The sequence below is a fragment of the Aptenodytes forsteri genome, unplaced genomic scaffold (assembly GCF_000699145.1).
Source record: "Aptenodytes forsteri isolate BGI_AS27 unplaced genomic scaffold, ASM69914v1 Scaffold174, whole genome shotgun sequence".
Classification (NCBI taxonomy): Eukaryota; Metazoa; Chordata; class Aves; order Sphenisciformes; family Spheniscidae; genus Aptenodytes; species Aptenodytes forsteri.
The window spans coordinates 1,030,344-1,052,630 of record NW_008794603.1 but is presented as its reverse complement, the minus strand read 5'-3'; the positions used below and the strand labels follow the sequence as shown (position 1 = coordinate 1,052,630).

The following is a 22,287-nucleotide window of genomic DNA, read 5'->3' as shown; positions in this document are numbered from 1 at the left end:
GCACCTGTGTCACACAAGGGCAGAGCTGAGGGACCTCCAGCATGGTGGGAAGCAAGCCAGCAAATGCTACCGAGACCACCGTTACACCACCACAGGCCAATTATGGACCAGATGCCCATCCCTGTCCCACTGGGAATGTCCCGGAACCACCACATGCCTCTCCTCCCCACTAAGGTTGGAGTCTTACCAACCTCAGGACACGGAGAAAGGCAGGTTGTCCACGATCGTGAGCTTTACCCATGTAAAACATCTCATTACCCATGCCTGCTTTCCTGCTTTGTCATACACCAGCAGCGTGCCTGATTGCCCTTCCCCATCTCACGTGCTGCTAGTCCAGTGCCAAGAGATTCCCACCTGCTTTTGAGACTCACTTCTCACCAAAGGTTTCCCATGCCTCATCTTACACGGGGACACTTGATCTGCAATCCAGAATCAACCACATTCAGAATCGAATTAAAGATTTTAATGACAAATATAAGGTCTGCAAGGTTTGTATTCTGAGAGCTGCTTGATTTTTGCTTGCTTTTTTACCAGTTGCACGGCCAGCTTGAAATTTATCCTACAAAAGCTGCTGCGAAACACGAGTTGTTCTGCTATGTCCAAACCTGTTAAGAGTATTACCAAAAGTTCTGATACTATTTGTATCTTGGAAGAATTTTAAACTATTCTGCCCTTTCCCTTGAGGAAAGATCTCATAACAATTTCCTCCTGAAATTTCGCATTTTATAAACGATATTTGAAACCTCTCTTTATTAGGTCAGGATGCAATTTTGACTACATTATCTGAAAGTTATTTCATAATGAATAGTACACTGCTGCCCAGTTACCAGAACGTACTGTCTGAACACCAAAAGTTGTTCCTGTTATTATCTTGCTGCTTGCTGTAAAAAAAGTAATTCATCATGGTCAGAACGGAAAAAATGAACCAAAAAGTCTGCCTTGTGGTCCACCAGCCCCAGGCAAGAGCTCTGTAAGACAGAGAGCAGACATTTCTTTTCTCTTTTACAACTGGATTTTTTTTCCATGCATCTTCACACGTACAGGCCAAACAGAGTCCTGGAATTGGCATTTCCTTTTTATCTAAAAAACAGTTCAGAAAATGCAAAGTTCTTTGTTGCCAGCCCTTCTCCGGCCAAAGTGACGCCAAGGGTGTCTGTCCCGCTCCATCCTCCCCCAGCACCATGCCCACCGCCACGGCTTCCTCTCGGCTCTATAGGCACGGACGCTTCGAGCCAATCTCATCTCAGCTGGCCCACACAGGTCAGACAGTCCCTTTCACACCCTTGTAGTTAAATTTGCTGCTAATTGGAACTGCTACCGGGGTGTGGGGAAAGACAGACGCATGAGAGAGATGCATGGAGTTACAGACGGGTTTGGAAACGGCCTGCCAAGGCTCCATCACACAGCTCCACCAGCGCAAGCAGAAATCACCTGCCGCATCCCGAGAGGTGTGCAATGGTCAGCCCTAGCATCCAGCTCTCTGGAAAATGGGAGCATGAACACCCACAGAAGTTGACAGGGACTTCAAAGGAAATAAAAAAATAAATTTAAAAAAAAGGCACATAAATTAAATCAGTTAAAAGAGTAAGATGTCACTATTCAAAGTACCTTAATTGCTAGCTTAATTTATGCACTTTTTACAGGACACTGTTAGGCCAGTTTCTCAGTCAGACTTACAGCCCCCTCAGGATACTGTGGACTGTGGCTTTACAGTGGGCATAAATATAAGTTATTTAGAAGCAATTTCCATCCATTAACCCATTTTAAAACTTCTTCACACTGGCAGACAGACAAAAAACCCACTTTGCTGTAAATGAGAATCTGGCCTATTGTAAACTAGTAAAGAGTTATAGAGGTATCTGGACCTCAGAGACCACCACTGTTTCTCATTTTCCCCCTCAGCAGTTTTATATTAGCTCCAGGACATTACAGCATTTGAATAACCATGTCCTTCTCTACAAAAAAACACGAAGGTGGAAGTGTTTTCACTGTGCCACTTAATAACCATGTCCAAATATTATTATTTGTATCTGCATGTGATGGAGTGAAGTGGTGGAGCACCAAGCCAAAGGTCCACTCTTGAAGAGTGGCGGGCGACGTGAGAGCACCAGCGAGCAGCAGGCACGGCAGAGTCCCAAGCTAACAAGGCTCCACGTTAGCTCTCGCATTTATTCCTCCCCTTGTTGGGGGGTTCTCTCATGCTGATGTAGCTCTCCTGTGTTTAGTCTAATCCTCCAGAGAAGCTATTTTACTCTTATGGATTTATTTCTCTGACTAACTAATCAGCCATCATCTGCTAAACTGACAGGAGCTTTTCCTAACTGCCAGTTTTAATATCTGGAGTCTTCAAAATGAAATGCTTAAAGAGACTCAACGAGCACATTTAATAGTCTGTGATGCAGATACTATATGTTTCTGTTTGTTTTCTTAAAACCTAGCTGTAATTATGTATTTATGTAGTAATCTCTACAGCGACTTCATTAAAAAAGATGCTGCTCATTACTGTATAGTGGAATTATTTGGGTTGAAGGATTTTAAAGACATTATCTGCGAACAGCAGATACCAACAATGCTCTTCTCTAACTATTGACCAAGAACCACTTGTGGTAAACATCTACTAGTCTTGGAAACATTTTTATAGCCCCTTAAAGTGTTTTTTCTGGTTTGGAAAGCCATGAGGGATTAGCCTTTAAAATTGCCCTTTCCTGGCTATGATGACTGTCTTGGTTTATCCAGCTTTGACTGTTTTATATTAGAGGCTGATACATCGCAAGCTGCAAGAATCAGGGCTCTGTGCTGTGCAGCGACGGCAGCCCGAGGCTCCCCAACACCTCCGGGATACCCTGAACGTCTGCTTGCTGCTCGTCCTCCTAAAAAACTGATGCTCTGCCAGAGCTCACTCAGGGTGGGAAGGCACGGTGTTCGTTGGACCAGCGTGATTGCAGTCTGGTATTTCGCTTGCCATGAATGCTGTAAGTGACTGTGCAGGTTGGCCAGTCCAGGGTCCTCTCAAGGTCCTCTGGTCCTTCTTCAGAGCATTTACTTTTTGGGGGACTTTGAGTCCCCATCGCTGGAGGTATTTAAAAGACGAGTAGATGAGGCACTTAGGGACATGGTTTAGTGGACATGGTGGTGTTGGGTCGACGGTTGGACTCGATGATCTCAGAGGTCTTTTCCAACCTCAATGATTCTATGATTCTATGATTCTACTTCCCTGTAGAGACAAATGCTTCCCAGCTAACACCAAGGCACTGCTGTTCACATGTAATCCACTTGCCTTAGATACCGTAAATAATTAGTTAAAAATTGTTGTTTTTTCCTGTCTGCTCCTCCTCTCCACTTTTGGCGATTTGCAATCGCTCACTGGCCAAATCTGCTTTCAAAATAAGAATTTATATGGCAAGGGGTTTAACGCTATTTGAACGAGGAAGCTGGGGATTTTTACCACACACATATAAAGTTTAAAACCCTTTTTAAACTATTTGAGTCTCCAAACTTCGCTGAGCAAAAAGCATAAGCCAGTGAGTGACATCACGACCGGGACATGGTGGCTTCCCCTCCCAGTCGCCCCAGGACGGGGCCACTCAGACACAACAAAGTTAATAAATCCCAATGAAACCTATTTTATCTCCACTACGTGACTCATATAAGCACCAACACTATCTACAGCCCTGAAAGGAGAAAGGCGCAGACCAGCAATAACTCGACCCTGCCTTTGTCAGCCACCTAGAAAGCAAACTGACTTAATTTCCCAAGGATAAAAGGCCCTTTCTTACTTGAAAAATTGCTGAGGAGTGGTGCTATAAGCCAGAACGACAGACAAGCGCCAAGAAGCGCATGCAAGGAGCCAGCAGCAGCGGCACCGGACCGGAGAGCAGTGAGATGACCTGGGCCCCAGCACCTCCCTTTAGGGTAATAAATGATGAGAATTCAGGGAAAAAGCTTGGACGGGGGAGCACAACACCGCTCCTGTGCTTCTTTTACCAGCAATGCCCAGAATTAGCACTTTCTTTTCTGATGGATGCCAAAAAAGAAGGGGGCTGGGGGGGACTTCACTTCAGCAGCAAAGAGAAACTGCCGGATTTCTGCATTTCCTCTTCCATGTGATCCTACAAAGAACTCGACACATCTCTTGTTCACCCAAATCTGGAAAACGTATTAATTCCGTAACCAGGAAATTGTGGCTTTTCCAGAGATCTTCTGCTTCCAAAAATATTCAGGACATTCTCTGCATTAGTGACATATGTTATTATTATTATTACCCTTGCTAACTTGGTTCATTCTTAGGATTCATATACATTAGGTAAACACAGAGTGCATCCGACTCGGTATCCAGGCTTGTCAGAAACCCCAGCAGGCAGTCAGTAACTGCTAGGAGTGCATCCAGCACATGGATGGTGAGTGCTGGTGAAAGGAGGTGGACAAGCAGGGCTGGAGACCAGTGTCTTCTCACTCCCGAGGCACAAACGCATCGTAAACATGGTGCACGTTTCCACCACTCGTCCCCCATCCCACACAGACCTGGAGGGTGGCTCAGTCCTAGCCTGTATTCTACCCACAACAGGGGAGATTCAATGGGGTTTTTTATGCAAAGGCTCTCAAAACAGAGCTGTAAATGACTACTGCAGCATGTGCAAAGATATGGAAAATGCTTGGTTGAATGTTGTCAGAAAAATCCAGATCTCTGCTGCAAAAGGGTTAATGGCACCATATGGTAACACACAGTGTGAGGTGCCACTTTTGAATCACCGTCCCTTCATCACATTTCTGAGGAGAGGTTTGGGGCTCACCTGAGATATTTGGGTCAAACAACAAACAGCACAGCATCCCCGTGAAACCCTGATCCTCGCTCAGTCCCATCCGGCAGTCACCGCCTGTCCCCTTCTTCATCAGCGATCTACCCGAGACCCGCGGGCAGCACGCAGGAGGGCTGCCAGCGCCACTCCACTGCCTGCAGCCTGGACATGGCCCAGCTTGCCTTTAAAGCAACTCCCAGCCCGAATCCAAAGGACACCTAGGTATTTGTCAGCAGTCCCCGGTGCTCTGGACTTTAAAATGGCAGGCATGGACCACTGCGGCTCTGTGCGGTTACACTCTCAACCAGTCCATAGGGCACAATCTCACAAAAAAAAACAAAAATAAAGATAAAAATAATATCAAGAACCTGCCTCTCCCCAGACCTGGTTTATGGAGGGGAAGGCTGGGAAGGCTGCACGCCATTTTACCTTTCAAGAGCTCGATGAACAGTGGCAGAGGAGGAAGGGGCGCAGAAGCAAGCCTGGCTTAAAGGGCATGCAGGTGTGTGGCACACGCTAGTGTGCACTAACCTCTTTTACGATGTAACAGAGAGCTTCATAATTAACATTTTTGCCTCGTTTAGAGAAGGATCTAACCACTACAGTCAACGCTTGTTGAACCTAAGTGTAAATGAACACAAGTCCGACGGACCCTCTGTGGTTTCAGATGTTATCCTTCTCCAAGCTATCTTGAACGCTGTCTATTTTTGATAGCCTAATCTCACAACACCAGATTTCTGTGCCCAGGCTCCCCCCCCACCATGATGCTCAGCCAGGCAGCGAGCCCAGGTAGCCCTCCCCTCCCAGGGGAAGGCCACCCTGGTCTTGGCAGCGCCGGGGTTTCACCCAGAGAGCTGGAGGACTCAGGGACTGTCACTGCACAACCTTCTCACCTGGAGCCCTGTTTCCAACAGGGCCCATACCTGCACATTTTTAGTCACAAATAAACCCTAAAGTGGAATATGGCGCCCCACCAACGCACCACACGTGGCCTTGTTTTAGGTGCAATTACCCCCGACACCGGCACAGAGGGGCCCGAGCCCCCTGGAAGCAAAGCTGAGGGGTGGCACAAGGCCCCCCCACCCAGGAGGCTGCTGGAGAAATCCACCGCCATCCCAGTGAGCTCCACGCTGGCCACCAGCCTCCGAACCAGCCCACACCTGCCTTCATTAGGAGTTTCATTAGGAAAGGGAGAGAGTACTACAAATACCTCAGTGAGCATAGTTTGGATGTAAACGGCACAACTTTCACCTTAGGCCTCTTAATTCATTATTCCCCACGCACACCTCCAGTGTCTCCAAAGGTGAGGACATGGTGATGCCCCTGCCACGATTTGCCATTAGAGGGCAACGAAGAACTTTGTAAGATGTCCCCAACCTCTTCCCTCAACATCGGTGCCCCCTCTGTAGCACCTGAACATGAGCCGGCAGTGTGCCCAGGCGGCCAAGAAGGCCAAGGGCATCCTGGCCTGTATCAGAAATAGTGTGGCCAGCAGGAGTAGGGGAGTGATCGTGCCCCTGTACTCGGCCCTGGTGAGGCCGCACCTCGAATACTGTGTTCAGTTTTGGGCCCCTCACTACAAGAAGGACATTGAGGTGCTGGAGCGTGTCCAGAGAAGGGCAACGAGGCTGGTGAAGGGTCTGGAGCACAAGTCTTATGAGGAGCGGCTGAGGGAACTGAGGCTGTTTAGTGTAGCGAGGGGGGGGTCGGTCTCTTCTCCCAAGTAACCAGCAATAGGACGAGAGGAAACGGCCTCAACTTGTGCCAGGGGAGGTTTAGATTGGACGTGAGGAAAAATTTCTTTACTGAAAGAGTGGTTAAACATTGGAACACGCTGCCCAGGGAAGTGGTGGAGTCCCCATCCCTGGAGGTATTTAAAAGACGAGTAGATGAGGCACTTAGGGACATGGTTTAGTGGGCATGGGGGTGTTGGGTCGGTGGTTGGACTCAATGATCTTAGAGGTCTTTTCCAACCTTAATGATTCTATGATTCTACCTCATGGCATGCGGCCGGATAAAGAGGCCCAGAGTACACCAAACGTAGCTCTCCGGGAAGTCGAGAAGCCAACAGGGTAGCTCGCCATGCCAGGAAATGGTATCCCCTCTTCCCTGCCTGGATCCTTCCCAATGCTCACCCCCCAGATGACCACCATTTTGGCCCTCTCCAGGATGGGCAACAGGTTTATTGGCTTTGCTCTTCTCCTCCTCCTTTTTCACAAGCCAGAGAGGTAGGGAACAAGGTTTCAGGACACCAGCAGCAACGCTTAGATGACTTCGGAGGTTCATAGACAAAGGAACAGAAAATACCACACAGGACAAGTCCCCCACAGCCAGCCCAGCAACCCTTACAACCATTCACTACAACATGCACAATCCTACTCACGGCAGATTTATTATTATTATTATTGTTGTTATTATTACTACTACTATGAGACTGGGAGCTCCTCACTTTCATTAATCTCACTTCCACAGAAGTGAGAGTTCCTTTTGGAGGCCGAACTCTCTCCCCTAGTATTCTCAACATATTTCACAGACAAATGACCAGGGTCTGCTTTACAGACTATTTAGAAAACACCATTTAAGAGCAACCTCTGGACCCTTTTTCCTTTCAGACATAAGCTGAAAGCCAGCACAGGAGGGTAAGAGTTAATTTCCTCACACTGTTACATTAATTTACATCCTCAGTCCTTCACTAAGCAAAAACAGGCGAAAATGGTGTAATGAGTGATACTAATAGAAAATAGCAGTCAAAATATGCATCCACACTAAAAACATACATTCTGTACAAAATCTATTCCTGGAAGTACTTTCAGCCACACACCATTATTATGTGGACAGATATAAATATTTCACACCCCATATGCTGTATTATGGTGCTTTTACAGACACACCTGCTTCACGCCACTCTAATTTACAGCGGCTGGCAGTCACCCACCAGGGATGCCAGGGCAGCCAGGGAGCTGCGACAGATCGCAGATACGCAGCCCCTCATTGCCCAAGCACGTCCCCTCGGATGGCCAAACCCTGGAAGGGTGGCACGCTGTCACCTCCCGTCCCTTCGGGATCCTCGCAGTGCTGGGCTCCACAGTGCTGGTTACAACAGTCCTGCGCTGCTTCTCTGCCTACCCTCTCCAAGCAATGGGAAGCAGACTCATCCCAACCCAGGGGTGGACTCAGTGTTGTGCAAGGAGCTATTAAGATACGCGATTACTCCAGACTGCAAATTTCCTTCACTGCTCATCCCTCCTATCTTGCTGTAGAGTTCAGGAGTGAATCAGCAGCAGCTGCACGTTGCAAAGGGTGGATCCACTCTGAGGTGGGAGCTTGCACATCGAGGCTGTGATCTAACTGCTTCTGCCTGCCCTGCTGCCAACTCGGTGCAAACAGAGCACACAGACTCCAGCACAAAGCTCACACTTCCATGTGCATGCTCCGAGTGTGTATGCTCTAAGCAAACATCCATGAAAAAAATCACTTACAGTAGATTAAGCAATTTGTTCAGTGTCTCACTAAACTGAAACTTTAAATAGCTCAATGCTTTAGGTTTTCTGCACAGAAAACTCATGGAAAAAAGCAAGTAATTCTTTATTCAGCTTTACTTTAAGGTAGTTGGATTTTATCAGAGGCTCTGCCACTGTAATAGCTAAATAGGAAACGTCCCAGAAATCTACTTATTAAAATGTTCCTGACCTCATAGCATGACTGGTACAGTCATGCCAAACTTCTGCCAAACTCTCATCCTGGTACTGCTGTGGTTACATTTCAAGGAAACATCCTACTTTCTCAGTCCTGGATCAATTATTTTCATTAGCGATTACTTTTGAAGTTTATTTTGCTGTTGGCTCACAAATGCACATCCTACCTTTTGCATGCTTCACTTTCTCTAAATAATGCCGTTTCTGTTCATTTGTCACCGCAGAGCCAACCTGTTAATTGTTCTATATTGCTGCCAAGTCTACACGCCACAACAGAGCTCATACACAAAAGATGCTTCAGCATATGGTGCTACTTAATCCGAGGTTGTTGTTGAGGCAAAGAGGAGTTCAAGCTGCATCACCATTCGCCTCTCCCTGAAGGCGACAGCTACTGCCAGCTGCAACAACGGCTTGTGATGTGGAAAGCCAAATACTCACTGGATCAAGATCATTCGTTCATGTTACGTAGGTCAAGACAGACCAAACTCAAAGCACTCGCCGAGAGGTGACTGAAGGTCAGTCTCTTCGAGTCTGTGCCGGGCAAAATAAGCAGCATTCACTGCCCAGAGGAAACAGGCACAGGGGTGATGGTAACATCAGAGGGGAAAGAAATATCGCTCTGTGGCAAAAAAGGGAATTATTGTTACAAGGCTTCTATGAGTTGTTACCAATAAAGGTGCATAAGGCCAAAGAAATGAGTGTTTGAATCCATTCAAATACTTGTCCCTCTGCAAGGTCCCTTTCTAAGCCCGGGGACATTGCTGATGAAACTCAGTTTGTGCTCTCAATGGGATGTCTGCCAAAAACCCCCCCGGCCACCCTTACCTGGTCACAGATGAGCTCCCACTTCTTCTCGTTGTCGTACTGCCGCAGCAACCGGGCTTTGTCAGGTGGCAAGTTCATCGCATTCTGCGGAGAAAGAGAAAGCAAACGTGAAGGACCACAGAGGGCTTGGGCTCAGGCAGAGTCAGACAAACCAAGGCAACATGGCTGTGGTTGCTTTAATTGTTTTATGTGAATTCCCATTGACAGGGTTATTCAGAAACATTCCCTCTAAATGTCATCTTTGGCCCCAAAAGCACCAGTGAATCGCAAGGTACTGAAGGGCAGGGCTCGGTGCTGGGCGACGCTGGGACGGAGGAGGAGGTGAGCGACTAGAGCTCAGGACCAGCCACCTCCATCCGGAGGAGAGGACGGGGCTTCCCCGTGCTGCCACGGCACGGCAGCCACCTTCCACCCCAGACGGGTCCCTGTGGTGCACCACACCCCCTCTTCCCTTCGCCTGCCCACACTCATAAGGGAAACGCACACTCCAGCTGCGGGCTGGGGACTGCAGAAGGCCAGTTCTCTCCAAACAAGATCTTGAAATGCCATTTCATTTTATTTCAACAGCGGGACACTATTCAGGTTTTTAAATGTCACCGCATGCAACCTTATCTGGATAATACAGATCCCGGAGGTAGGATTGCTGCTGCCCAGTGACGTTGTGCTACTCGCACACGCAAAGATAACGATCCTGAGACTGTGAATGACAACCTGCAGTACCGAGTCAGAAGGCAGGGAGAGGCGGCAATTAGATGATGCCTATCATTTGCTGGCTCCTTTGATGTCAGTTGAGATATCCTTCCATGGGCGGTTGTCTGGGGTAGGGCGGCACAGGCTGGCTACTCGCTCCCAAGGCAGTTTCCCTCAGAGTCGTGTCTCTAAATGCGCAGCATAACTGTCGTGCTTAACCTCCCAGAGTACCCAGGAACGCCTCGAGAGCTTCGCAAACACCGAGTCTGCAGAGCCTCCCTATCAGCCCAGCGGCGCGCAGCAAAGTGAAGTGGCTGAATGAAAAACCCGCTAAGCACCTATTGGTCTCCAGCACCTCTCGGTCTCCAGCTCGCATTCCCAGTGCGGCCAAGTTATCCCCAATTAACCCTTCAGAACCACAAGACTCTGGTGGTCCATCCCAGACCACTGCTGGGACGGGAGTGAAGCGCCGGCCGGGCTCTGCGGCACTGCATACCGCAGGCAGGTCAGGCCGGTGGTGCGCACATCTCCAGCGCCGGCAGGCTCTACCCTTCCACGTTTAATTTTAAAAAGGCTGCAGGAGGCACAAAAATAGGCCAGAACCAAAGGCTGTTAAAATAAGCCTGCAGTGAAGCAGTAATCAATAAATGGGTGTTTAGGTACTGAAACACTCTGCTCTAGAAGCACGCACCTTCACAACCTGTGCAATAGGCAGTTTTACAAATTTATTAAAAGCAGGCTGTCCTGGGGATCCTCAGAAACACCCCCGGACCCATACTCTGCTAGAGCCAGACTTGCACAGCCTGGGGCCCAGACCTCCTCCATTTCCTCGCACAAACCCCCTCCCAGGTAACAGAAGAGGAGGGACACACAGCTGCCACAAACACCATCAAGAGCATCTGTTACGATCAGCCCAGCCTGCTGACCCCCCCAATCTGCTTACCCTGAATGGCAGGCACGCTATAAAACCAAAATTTAAGTGAGTCCTAGAAAAGGCTGACTGAGACCCAGGGTGATAATACAACCACAGCAGCCACACAGGACGTATTGCGTACGAGATGGAGTGATAATTAAAGAATTTCAAGGCGTATGTTGAGTTGTCATGCATCAGGAATTGGTATTTTTAAAGTACATCATCAGAAACCCACTCAGCTCCAGGTACAGAAGAGACCCGCAGGCAGCAGCACAGGGACCCCTGCTCTGATGATACCAGGTCCTAGCCCCGGACGGGGACCGCAGGTGCCAAGGGCAATCCCTGTGCCACGGCGCGTACAGTGCCGACCACGCTGACGGGCACCGCAACAACCAGGCGAGCTTTGGGGGATGAGGGGCTTTGAAGGAGAGCCAAGAGGTTAACTGGCAGCGGCTGGCTGTCAATGGCAAAGCTTTCCAACACCATTTCTGGCTGGCTGAGTGCTATGTCCCCATCGCAAAGACAAGGCTTTCCTTGCTCGTGTTCCAGCACTCGGGTACAACGCAGGACTACCTTCCCCTACACCTCCCCAGGGCCTTCATGCCTTGGTTGCCCTGCTAACTCATATGCCAAGCTCACTGTCAGCCTGCTCCCAGCCCAGCTCAGCTCAGCCCAGCTCAGCGGGGAGGCAGGCGCAGGGCCGGGCTGCTCCTGACCCAGCTCCCTCATGGCCACAGTTTCAAGTTTCCATCTCCCTGGGTTTACTTGTGCAGCCCGGGCTGGAAACCAGGAGGGCTCGGGCGTGATCCAGGAGCAGATGTGGCATTCCTGCCTGCGGGCAGCGATAGCTGTGAGGAGGCAGGGCGGAGGAGCGGAGGCTGCGGCAGCCATCTGCCTTCCCCACGCCTGGAGGGAGCAGCCCCCATGAGGCTCGGCACAGGGGTCTCCCTCGCCCGAGGGCATCCCCCAGCGTGCTGGCAAGATGCAGCCACCACCTCCCCTCCCACCACCGCACCCTGCCAGCACCCTCCCTGAAAGCACGGGAGCACAGGCAGGAACAGTGACGCATGGCCCAAACACCATCCTTCCACATCTTCGGTGTGACAGCAAATGCCTCTCCTTACCAGGAGTACTGCAGACCCCCAAGGGACCCCCTCTGGTGCACCTGTACCTCCTGGTCCATGCAGGACCACCGAGGGAAGCGAGGACAGCGCGGGTCTCCAGCCGATCTCACTGTCTGCACGTTGTAGATATATTTGCTATCATCCCACAAGACCTTATCTCCCTCCATCCTGGCTGACGAGCGTCACCCGCTCTTGGGGATCCCCTCCACCGCCCTGCTGCTGTGATGACTGCTCTTCCTAAAGCTTGTTTTCCATCAGATAACAAATACTCTTCCTTTTGCTCATCTGTGCTGTCATGTTGACAGTATTTATAGGCTGTGATCATATCTGTGCTTGATTCTCCTCTCAGTCTCTCACCATGTGCCTTATCGGTTCTACTTATCATTTTAATGCACTTCTTGGTATTTTTCCTGGGGCTTCTTCAAGCACCATTCCTTACTTCTGAGGATGCAAACATATTTCATAGCTACGCTAAATCTCAGCTTCACTGTTTACCTGCAATACACCCCTTGTCAAACTCTGATCTTCTTATAGCTCATCAGCTTACCCAACCAGGCTGGTGCTCAGACAAGAAACTTGCCTGGAAATCTTTGCAGAATTCAGTCATGGCAAGAGTTCAGCACGGATGAAAGCCTGAAACAGGGAAAACAAGACCCAGGCAGCAGGTTCCGGTGATCTCATTTTGAAATGAATTAAATCTGATCTCATTCTGAAATGCGAACTCCTTTGCTCCACGTCGTTTTGCTGCACACAACCATTTCATGTATTTCAACAATTACTGCAATTCACTTCAGATACCCCCTGCCCTGGTCTGACAGGTAAAATTATTTATGAATACATTGTGTGCAACCAGGTTCAAATCCCTGCGTGTAAGCAGTGGATGGTTTGCACCTACTCACTTCTCAGTAAGAGATTTAAAGCAGTTTTGAAACCTGCTTGTGTGCGAGTCCATTACCATGCTATGGACAGGACCCTCCGCTGAGGCAAACCACAGCAGGTCACCCCAGCAGCCGCTCTAGCCCCTTCCTTCGTCTCTTCTGGAGGGAAGTGGGAAGGAAACTACTACTTCTGCTGTCTGCTGCCCCTCTGGCCTCATCACTCACGCGGTAAGGAGGGAATGCACTTGGACCAGGAGGGAATGCACTTGGACCAGGGCTTTCCACGCTGGCAGACTCAGTTTGACATTAACTTTTATGTTTTATACATAAATCAGTTTGAATGGCTTTCTTAGCAACTGGATCAAATTGCACTCATTTACCAGAAACCATCACAAGATGTTCTCACTCACAACCTGAGGCTCTCTGCTTGTCGTGCAGCCTTATTTCTCCGCTGCTGAATGGGATCTCCTGATCCCCCAGAGCTCCCTGTCCTTCGGCTCGGCTCTCCTGCAGCCTCCAGGCTGGTGCCCCAGCACATCTGACCCCGCTCAACGTACACCTTCATCAAGGCTGTCAGTGGCTGGACCAAATAATGCTTGTTTCTGTACAAAATAACGCAAGTGTAGATCATACCTTCTCTAAAACCTGGACTAATGCTGTTCTTCAGCTGGTCTTACTGTTAACAACCGTTCCCTGCTGAAAAACTAGTTTCTAAACCATGATATTTTTACTTAAATGGGAAGCAATATGTTTTCTTTATGTTTGTGCATGGCACTATACCAATTGGCCTTCTGAAATCCAAGTGTACTGTATCTAATTGCATAAGCTTTAGCTGTTGCATCAGTAACTATGGCAAAGGAGGCTACTGAATTGGCTGGCTTGACCTTACTGGTTGCAATAGTTTTGATTCTAGTCATAACTAACCAGATGCTTTAGTAGTCTGGATTTCTTGTTCTCTGTGGATCCATGAAATGACTCACAAATGTCTCCTGGCCACTTCCAGCTCTTACTATGACTATAAGACTATGCACTTCACACATACCAACATTTTTTAGTTAACTACAGGTCTATGACCTGTGATTTCTCTTTCCATCTTTACCCTAATTAGAGTTCACGCTTTGAAGGCTTTTGATAGCGTAACTGTTCCACTCCTGATACAATCTAAATCCCTGCTGTTGCCAGGAGGGATGGCCCCACTGTCTCCTCTCCTGCCTGTGTCCCCAGCCAGGTCGTCCCTTACCGTCCCCCCCGTGTCACCACCAGCACTTATGCAGCTGGAGGCCCTCTGCCAGCAGAGCAGACTTCGATCAGCTCAGGAAGAAGAACTGCAGCTTTATACTGGATACCCATCTTCCATAAGGATCCCATCTTGGGCCATAAAAGACCATTTCTTTTAGTGGCAACAGCAGTTGAAGCAGCCCCACTATCTTGTACCCCACTGCTCTGCATCCCCATCCCCAGCTGGCCCCGCACGCACGCCTGCATGGCTCATACTGAACGCGATCTAGATTAAAAATAACCGTTTCTGGTGAAGCTATTTTTAACTCGAGTCAGTGTCATGAGTCCGACAAGCTGCACGGTGGCACGAACTGAGAGGCTGCCAGGGCCATGCCACAGCTCCCATGCTGGACCGCATAGCAGCCATGATACAACCTCCCTGTGTTTGGGCTTTTGCCTCTTGCACCCTGTCATTACCCCAGGTCACACAGCCCCGAGTAAAACGCTGATGCCCACCAGTCCAGGCCAAGGATCTGTGCCCAGGTGAGCTCTGCAGCTCTGCTCCACTCCCTCCTCCCACAGATCCACAGCCTTAGGAAATTAGTCCCACCTTCCTCACTATACTGCAAATTTCCACTACATCACACCACTGAAGAGAGGAAAAAAAGCAAACCCGTGGCACATCATTCTGCCTTGATGTCTGCGAGGCAATAGGAAATCGGTGCGCACCGCTGCTTTACAGCCTCCAAGTGAGGTTTCTGACCCCTCAGAAACACCTACAAACACAAATCTGGAGCACTGCACTCAAAAGTAACTGCAGCTAGATCCTACACGGCATCGTGCTGTCTGCGAGGGCTGGTTTCCAATCATATTTTGGCTTCAAAAACACATAACTTCTCTTTTTCCCCACAAATTCCGAAGTTATTCATGTCTACTGCTACATGCCAAATAATATAGGTAAGGTTTCCATTCCATTTGCTCTGGGTTGGCATTATAAAGCTAGAACTTATATTAATCACGGTAGCAGATGGAAAACTGGGAGAAATACTAGCAGACCTACAAAATATTAAATTGCTTAAGAGTTAAAAACAAAACCAACAGTGCATCAAGGAAATACACATATTTTTAACCTATGAAACAAAGCCCAGTGCCGCCCAAACTGGCAGCCCCGACAGCGTCTCTGAAGCATGGGGCCAGATGACTCGGTAACGGCGCTGCGTACCGGGACACGTCGAGATTTAGCCTCATCCCAAGGAGATGATTTCACCCATCTGAGTGTGACAGCGAGAGCAGTGGTGCAGCACAGGGCAGGAAAACGCTGTTTCTCACATAGCAGCATTATCTTCTGGCCGCGAGCAGCCAGAGGAAAGCAGGATGCTAGTGTGGGCATCTCAGCTTTGCACTTCATGTGCCACCCCCGAGAAAAGAGAGCGACTGTACATACGGCTTCATCGCTGAGAGCCAAACTCCTCCGTAACTCAAGGTAAAAGCTGTGGGTTGCACTTTGCTGCCCTGTTCAAAATTGAATAAATTTTGTGCCATTTGCTATGACCGGCTGGCTTGCCGGTTGTAACCTTCTTACCTTTGTCCCCCAGAAGTCTCCATAGAAAAGCAGTTTCAAATTAGGTTTTGAGTCGACAGAGCATCTGAATTTACTATGGAAACTGTGTAGCCTCTGTTTCCATTTTTTGGTGCTAAAGTCTCTTTTTGGAGACTGATTTGCAAGAGTTAGGCACCATCACCACGGTGCTTGGCTTCACCCTTAGCCTCAAACCTGGCCCTTGAGGATCTGCACGCCGTCCCCTTCCACAGACAAGGGGAGCACCGGCTCGACCCACAGAGCTGCTGGTGGCCACGCGTGGTAGCCCCAGCCACAGGGCAGAGTGCTCCTGCAGCACCAGGTATCATCAGCATTATGCAGAGAAAATGCTAAAATAGTAGCCCACGCGCTGCAGAGGGATAAAGCGCCCAACTGGCCAAGTTTATTCACATTACAGAAATACCAAAACGTTCAGCAGCATTTGTGGTTTCGCTAAGGAAAGGACCAGCACGTAACTACAGGTTTGAACTGCAGACCAGGTCACGCAGGCATCAGCGCCGCACACTACATGCTGGCCGTGGGATGACCGAGCTGTATTTTTTCTAACTTATTCCTCGTTTTAATGAGAATTAAAAGGCTCAATGTTTTGGAAAACAAGTGTAGCAGCAACTTGACTGACTCAAAAGCATAAGCATTGCTAATTAATAGCACTAGGTTGTTGCTCTTTCTTATTAATCTTATCATCTTTAAGTCTGAATCCCTTTTATTTATGAATCATGACATTAATGTGCTAGCAACAAACATGACAGAGTCCTCCTGAGCCATTTGTTCCTATGAACGGCCCTGCATGCGTTAGTAAGACAACTGGAGCACATGTACCCCTAAAATATGAGAAGTTTCCACCAGCCTACTCCTATCCGCCAGACGGTGATGGGAAAAGCCAGCCCTGCATCACTCCAGGCGCTGGTACAGCAGCAACGCTCAGCCTGGCAAGGCAAGGCAAGTCAGCCGCTGCTACGAACTTCAGAGATGGAAGAACACAAAATTTAAAGGCCGTTTCAGCAAAGAGTTAAACTTCCCACTTCCACATGGCACTGTTAACTTTAAATGAAATAAAGGTATCTTCAGCCCAAGCAAACCTTATGTGTAACTACCGCATCTCCAGCATGGCAGGGAAGGGTGCAGGTTAATACCCACTCCTCTCTGAGACATGGCAGAGCAGCTTATATTCCTGAGACCTAATTCCCAGTTCGCTTTCTCCTCCCGCCCTTCCTTTGATTGGGATTATTCCTGACTTGCACTACTACCAGAGAGACAGAAAAACAAACCTGGGTAGTTTTTGGCTTCACAACAGTATTGATGAAAAAGATCAGGGCTTTAATACATTTAAAACAATATTCTTGGCCCTTGTAAATTAGATTCAGGTTTACATAGAGACATCAAAGCTCTGCTCCTTACTCCAGCAATTGCAGACTTCAAGGACCCCCTATCCTCACCTGGAATTTCCTAATCTGAGCTTATTCTCCAGCTCATCAGTTAAACTTTCCAATTCCTCGCAGAGTTTCATAACAGCCACATCTATTGCATTTTGCCTCCAGCTCTCCTGGTTTTATCTCTACTGTCTCCACCATGATGAGCTGTAATCTTAATTTTTTCTGCATTACAGTCAGGGCTGTTTTAAGGCACAGCCTGAACTATTTTAAGCTCTTATTAATATCTAGTGAGTTCTTACAATGTAGATCCCAAATTGGTTCATAAGTCAAATCCATACCTCCCACCTTTGTAAAACTGAGACAGAGCAGTCCCCTTCCCTGGCTAGAGCAAGCCTGAGAATGAAACACCGGCTCCTGAGTGGATCCAGGTTTACTTCTTGGCACTGTGAGGTGCCTACCTCTTCCCAGAAACCAGGATCCAAAAGTAATCAAATTCCAAAAATAATAAAAAGAGAATGGAAAGCAACATAACATGCAGTTCAGATCTGTTCACGTATATTCATAGACATTGACATTGTCACCCTTCGTTGTCAGATATGCACGATTTCTGAGTTTATAAATGTTCCTTCACAGTTTCTAAATTTAGTCGATGTGAAAAGAGACCAGTTTATAACGTTACAGAGACAGCTATAATGTTACATCTTCTTTACTGAACAGAGGATGCACAGGCAGCAGCGGCAAGCCAGGGTTTTGTACTCATCCTTTAAGGCCTGAGCGATGAAGGATGACTTGCACCTACTCAGCTCTTGTCCTCTGCTGGGATAACCAACTCCAGAGGAGAGAGTGGCTGTTTGATGTTGACTCAGGGCCATGAAGCCATCACAAGTGAGACCTCCTTACTCGTCCCACTCACTTAAGATACTTCTGACCTGAGGTCTACCAAAGATCTACAACATCTAAAGCCTTGGTACAGCATTCTTCGTCTCAAAACGCTTCCCAGGTGAAACACACACCGACCAGATCACCCAATGCCACAATGCAGGAGGTTGGTGGCAATCAGGTCTGTTTAGCCTGGGGTAAAACTCCATAAGAACTAGACACTGGCCCGAAACTCGCCTCACTTGCCACCACTGGAGAAGGTCAGCTCGCAGCACTGCCGCACCGCACTGCCCAGGAGGAGACCCCCTCATCGCATCCCTCACCTTGCCCCAAACTCTGACCCTTTCTGCCAGGGAAAGAAAAAAAAAAGTCTATTGCTAACTTCAGTAGCTGCCTACTAAAACAAACCTCGATATTTTTGTACAGTATTAAAATTTAATTCCAGGACCTGGCCCGTAAAACAGCCCTTAATATTCCTCTACAATATTAAAACTTAACTTTTTGCAATTTTCTGTGCTACTCAACTTCTCAGTCCTGCTACAGTGTGTTTATTTAGGAAAGCTAGAGGCAAGTGAAGCAATCTCAAAGTTCGTTGACTTTATGAGGAATCCAAGCTAGGCTAAAATTAAATGTACTTATTGTTCTAATCCTCCTTCTTCTTTTTTGTTTTTTTTTATTAAACTGGTCTTTGATCTAAAAATACCAATGCTCTCGCTGCACAAGTCCTTTCTCCTCCTAAACACACCCCGGCTTCTGCAGGGAGAGCACTGCGAAGAGCAGGATCAGACTCGCCAGCACGGGGTGACTTGCTGAGGGCTGCAGCATCCCCGCTCAGAGGACAGGGCACATGGGGGTCATCACGGCCCGGGGCTGCGGTGGGGACGTGCTCGCACGGAGCTCATCCTCAGAAACATGACTGGAAAAAAACAAGGCAAATTCTTTAACTCTGGATCCGTGATTCCCCACGTACATCTCAGTGGGCCTGACGAGGTCGTCCAGCAATGTCTACTTTACACATCGAAGGGGAAAGCTGGGATCCAGAAAACTGCTGTGAGTACCTGCGGTTCCCCAGCAGACAAGGAAGGACTAAACCATCCAGAAATCCAGCGGCAGGGAAGGGTAAATACTTCTTGGGAGGTCAGTCACCTCCTGGGTGTTTACAGACAAACGGCCCCCGCTAGCAGCAGTTCTGCTGGCAGCACATCAGCCCTGAATCCTGACGGAGCACGGCCCGGAGATGTTCCCAACGAGAGAGCCGAGGGGTCCCTGCCCCACACGGCGATGGTGGACGACGTCCATGTGCAAGGCTGACACTCAGATGCCAAGAGGCTTGTTTCAATGCCTGTGTTTTACCATCGCTGCGGTTCTCCACGACTTCCCTGAGCCCCTCCACATCTGGCTGCACTCGCTTCTACGTGCTGCTTCTCTGCTTTGTTTTATCAGCATTGACATTTACATATTTATAATAAATTAGCATTTAACTTCAAAGCTCTTCACAGAAGTTAATCCCCACACTATAAATACCAGCACAGGCATTGTACAGGTGAAAGCACCGACACGGAGATGTTGAACGCTGCTACGCACAAAGCTGCAGGTGTGAGCAGGGATCCCGACATTTACCCCCTGCCACTCCAGGCTCGTCCCCATGCAGACACAGCCCCAGCTCATGTCCTGGGCCAAAACCCCTTTGCCTCTGCGTGGGAGCATGCGGCGAGTGGGGTCTCACTGCACTGTCACGATGTCCCTGATGCCACTGCTGAAATGTCATCTGGGAAACCTCTTGAAGGTTTCGGTGGCCAAGGACGGCTGCTGCTACCACAGAGCTGTTTGTTCCTTTCAAAAGTTCACTCGGCCTAATGCGTTTCACATTTTGGAAAAGCTGAAACCTCATTAATTCACCACTGAAAAATGGTTTCATGCTACAAAAGCTTCAGAGCCCAGCTCACCACTGCCTCACCCAGCCTGGAAGATTGCTCCAAGCAAACCCCGTGGTTTTATTAAATCATTCAAAGGCACTTGCTGCTGATAAGGCAAACCACAAAATCCAAAATTAAAGCCATTTTAGTGAAATGTCTGAGAAAGCGTCTTCCAAAGAACCGAAATATATACGCTAAAGGCTGTGCTCAGACTTGCACAGAGTCGTGGTCAGTCCTCATTCATGATCCCAGCCGCTCGGGGCAAGAGGTGTCCTTGCCGCAGGGCAGCCGACCACGGCACCAGGCACTCACCCCGGCTGCTGGACGCTGCAGGACAGGGAAGCGGTGGAAGACGTACAGACAACGGTTTTCAGCGATTTTTACACTTTTTCTGACCCTGCACTGGCACACAACAGTACAGAGGGGTGAAGCCTGAGCATCTCAACAGTTATCCCAAATATGCTGATGGGTTTTGGTTGTGTTCTTAAACTTTTATCCAGATCTCATTGAAAAAAAGCTTTACTGTAAATCAGAGGATCCCATCCCCCTGTGATGTTGTTCACTACAAACGCTATGGAAATAAGAGCAAATGTTGCAGAGCTACCTGTGTAGCCAAACTGCTGTTCATCAATCACTCTGCTGAAAAGAAAAATTAAAATTAAGGGCAGCAGTACCTATCAGCGGCTGCCAAAAACCATCTGCCATCTGTGCACGCAAGATGACTGCAGAATCTCAGCATAAAAGCAGCTGCAATGAACAGTCAGTTCAAAGGCCACGTTCTTTCCAAAGGTGTAAATCTCATCTGCGAAATAAAGCGGTGCTGCGTAACAGCCCCTTGATTTCAAGAGGAGGAGAGTCAGCCCCAAGCACCCTGCAGGAAAAGCTGAGGTGGTGAGGGGATGCCTCGGGCAGGAGTCAACCATGATGACCCAGCCAGCAGGGTAACGAGGTGAGAAGGATGCTACCCGTACACATGCTGAACATTTTGGAGCACCATTTTATATTATGTCCCTGAGGATGAGAGAAGTGATTTCCAGAGGGTGGGTGGAACGCAATACCTCCGACCTCCCCTCCCGCACGGAGGACTCCTAACTTCTCCACCACCTAAAGCGATGACCTGTTCAGAGTCTGCAAAGTCAACCTCATCGGGTAAAAGCTGCAAGCTCTTGATGAAACAATAAAAAAGCAGTTAAATTTCCTCTAACTGCAGTTTTAAAAGCAGCTGATGATCACAAATTATCCAACACACGCTTCTTCAATAGAAGAAACAAGTATTTTCCCACCATAAATGCACAGGTGATGTAGGGTAAGCCCACAGGGTTCAAAGAGCAGCAATACGCCGCTTCAACGGCGACAGAGGGACAATTCCCTTACCCAGAAACAATGGGAAAAAAGAGAAGGAGCAATCGTGCCCGCGCTCGGCTGCACCCCAAGCCCAGAGCTTATCACTTTTCACACCGGTCATGCACAGGTGTATAAGTGAGAAAGTTCCCCGGTGGAAGCGGGGGGGAAGCCGCAATCCTGCTTTTTCAGCAGAGACGGGCGAAATGGCAAAGCCCACGCTGCCCGGGTGGGTATCGCTGTCCCCGCACATTCAAGGGCAAGCTGCTGCCCAGAAACTCTTCAATTTATTGCTGGGCCTGCGCTAAAGCTGTTTGGCAAAAATATACTCCAACATCACTGAAGCGTCCTCCCTGCAAAAATATGATGGAAGAAGCGCTTTGGAATTAGATGACAAAACTAACAAAAAGTGAGGTTTGTGTTACCACATGCACTTTCTTTTCCTCTCATGCCCTTGCATTATCACTCTACTGAATGCCTATATAGGAAGGAAAAACAGCTATTTCTGTCAGGAATCCATACGAATGTTTCTAAAACACAGAAGAGCTTTTATTTTTCACATTAGTGTACATTAAACAAAAAAAGAAAGCACTCACTTTCTGAATCTACCATTTTAAGAATATATATCACATCAAAGATTATAATTGCACAGCTAGATTTATATGGTAGCACAACTAAAAAAGCCTGATTCGGTGAAAGCTTATCAGTTTCATATATGTGAATGCACCTTTTCCCCTGTATACATACACATATGGATATAAATACATGTAATTTATTCAGAGTGAGTTTCTTATGCCAATGCCTACTGATATTTGAACTATTCTATTCTAAAGTGCCCACAGAAAAACACAAGGCAAAATCCAAACACCATCAACACACAAACATATGCATAAAAGCCCCCCAAAACCAGAATAAAATATAGTGACACACACGGTGGGCACAAACTGAAATACAGGAAATTCCACTTAAAACATGAGAACAGACTATTTCACACGGAGGGCGGGCGGGCGGTCTCCGGCGGGGGGCGAAGGACCCGGGC

General features: G+C 48.3%; 1 protein-coding gene across 1 annotated transcript in view; it reads right to left on the bottom strand.

The window, feature by feature from the left end:
- The window catches only part of FMNL2 (formin like 2), a 77,185-nt gene extending 65,780 nt beyond the window's left edge, over positions 1 to 11,405 (bottom strand). Inside the window, exons 1-2 of the mRNA XM_009273176.2 lie at positions 11,280 to 11,405; positions 9,317 to 9,400 (exon numbers count right to left, since the gene is read on the bottom strand). Of these exons, the coding sequence (XP_009271451.2) occupies positions 9,317 to 9,400; positions 11,280 to 11,405 (210 nt within the window). The remainder of the gene's footprint in view (positions 1 to 9,316; positions 9,401 to 11,279) is intronic.
- Positions 11,406 to 22,287: the final 10,882 nt, after the last annotated feature.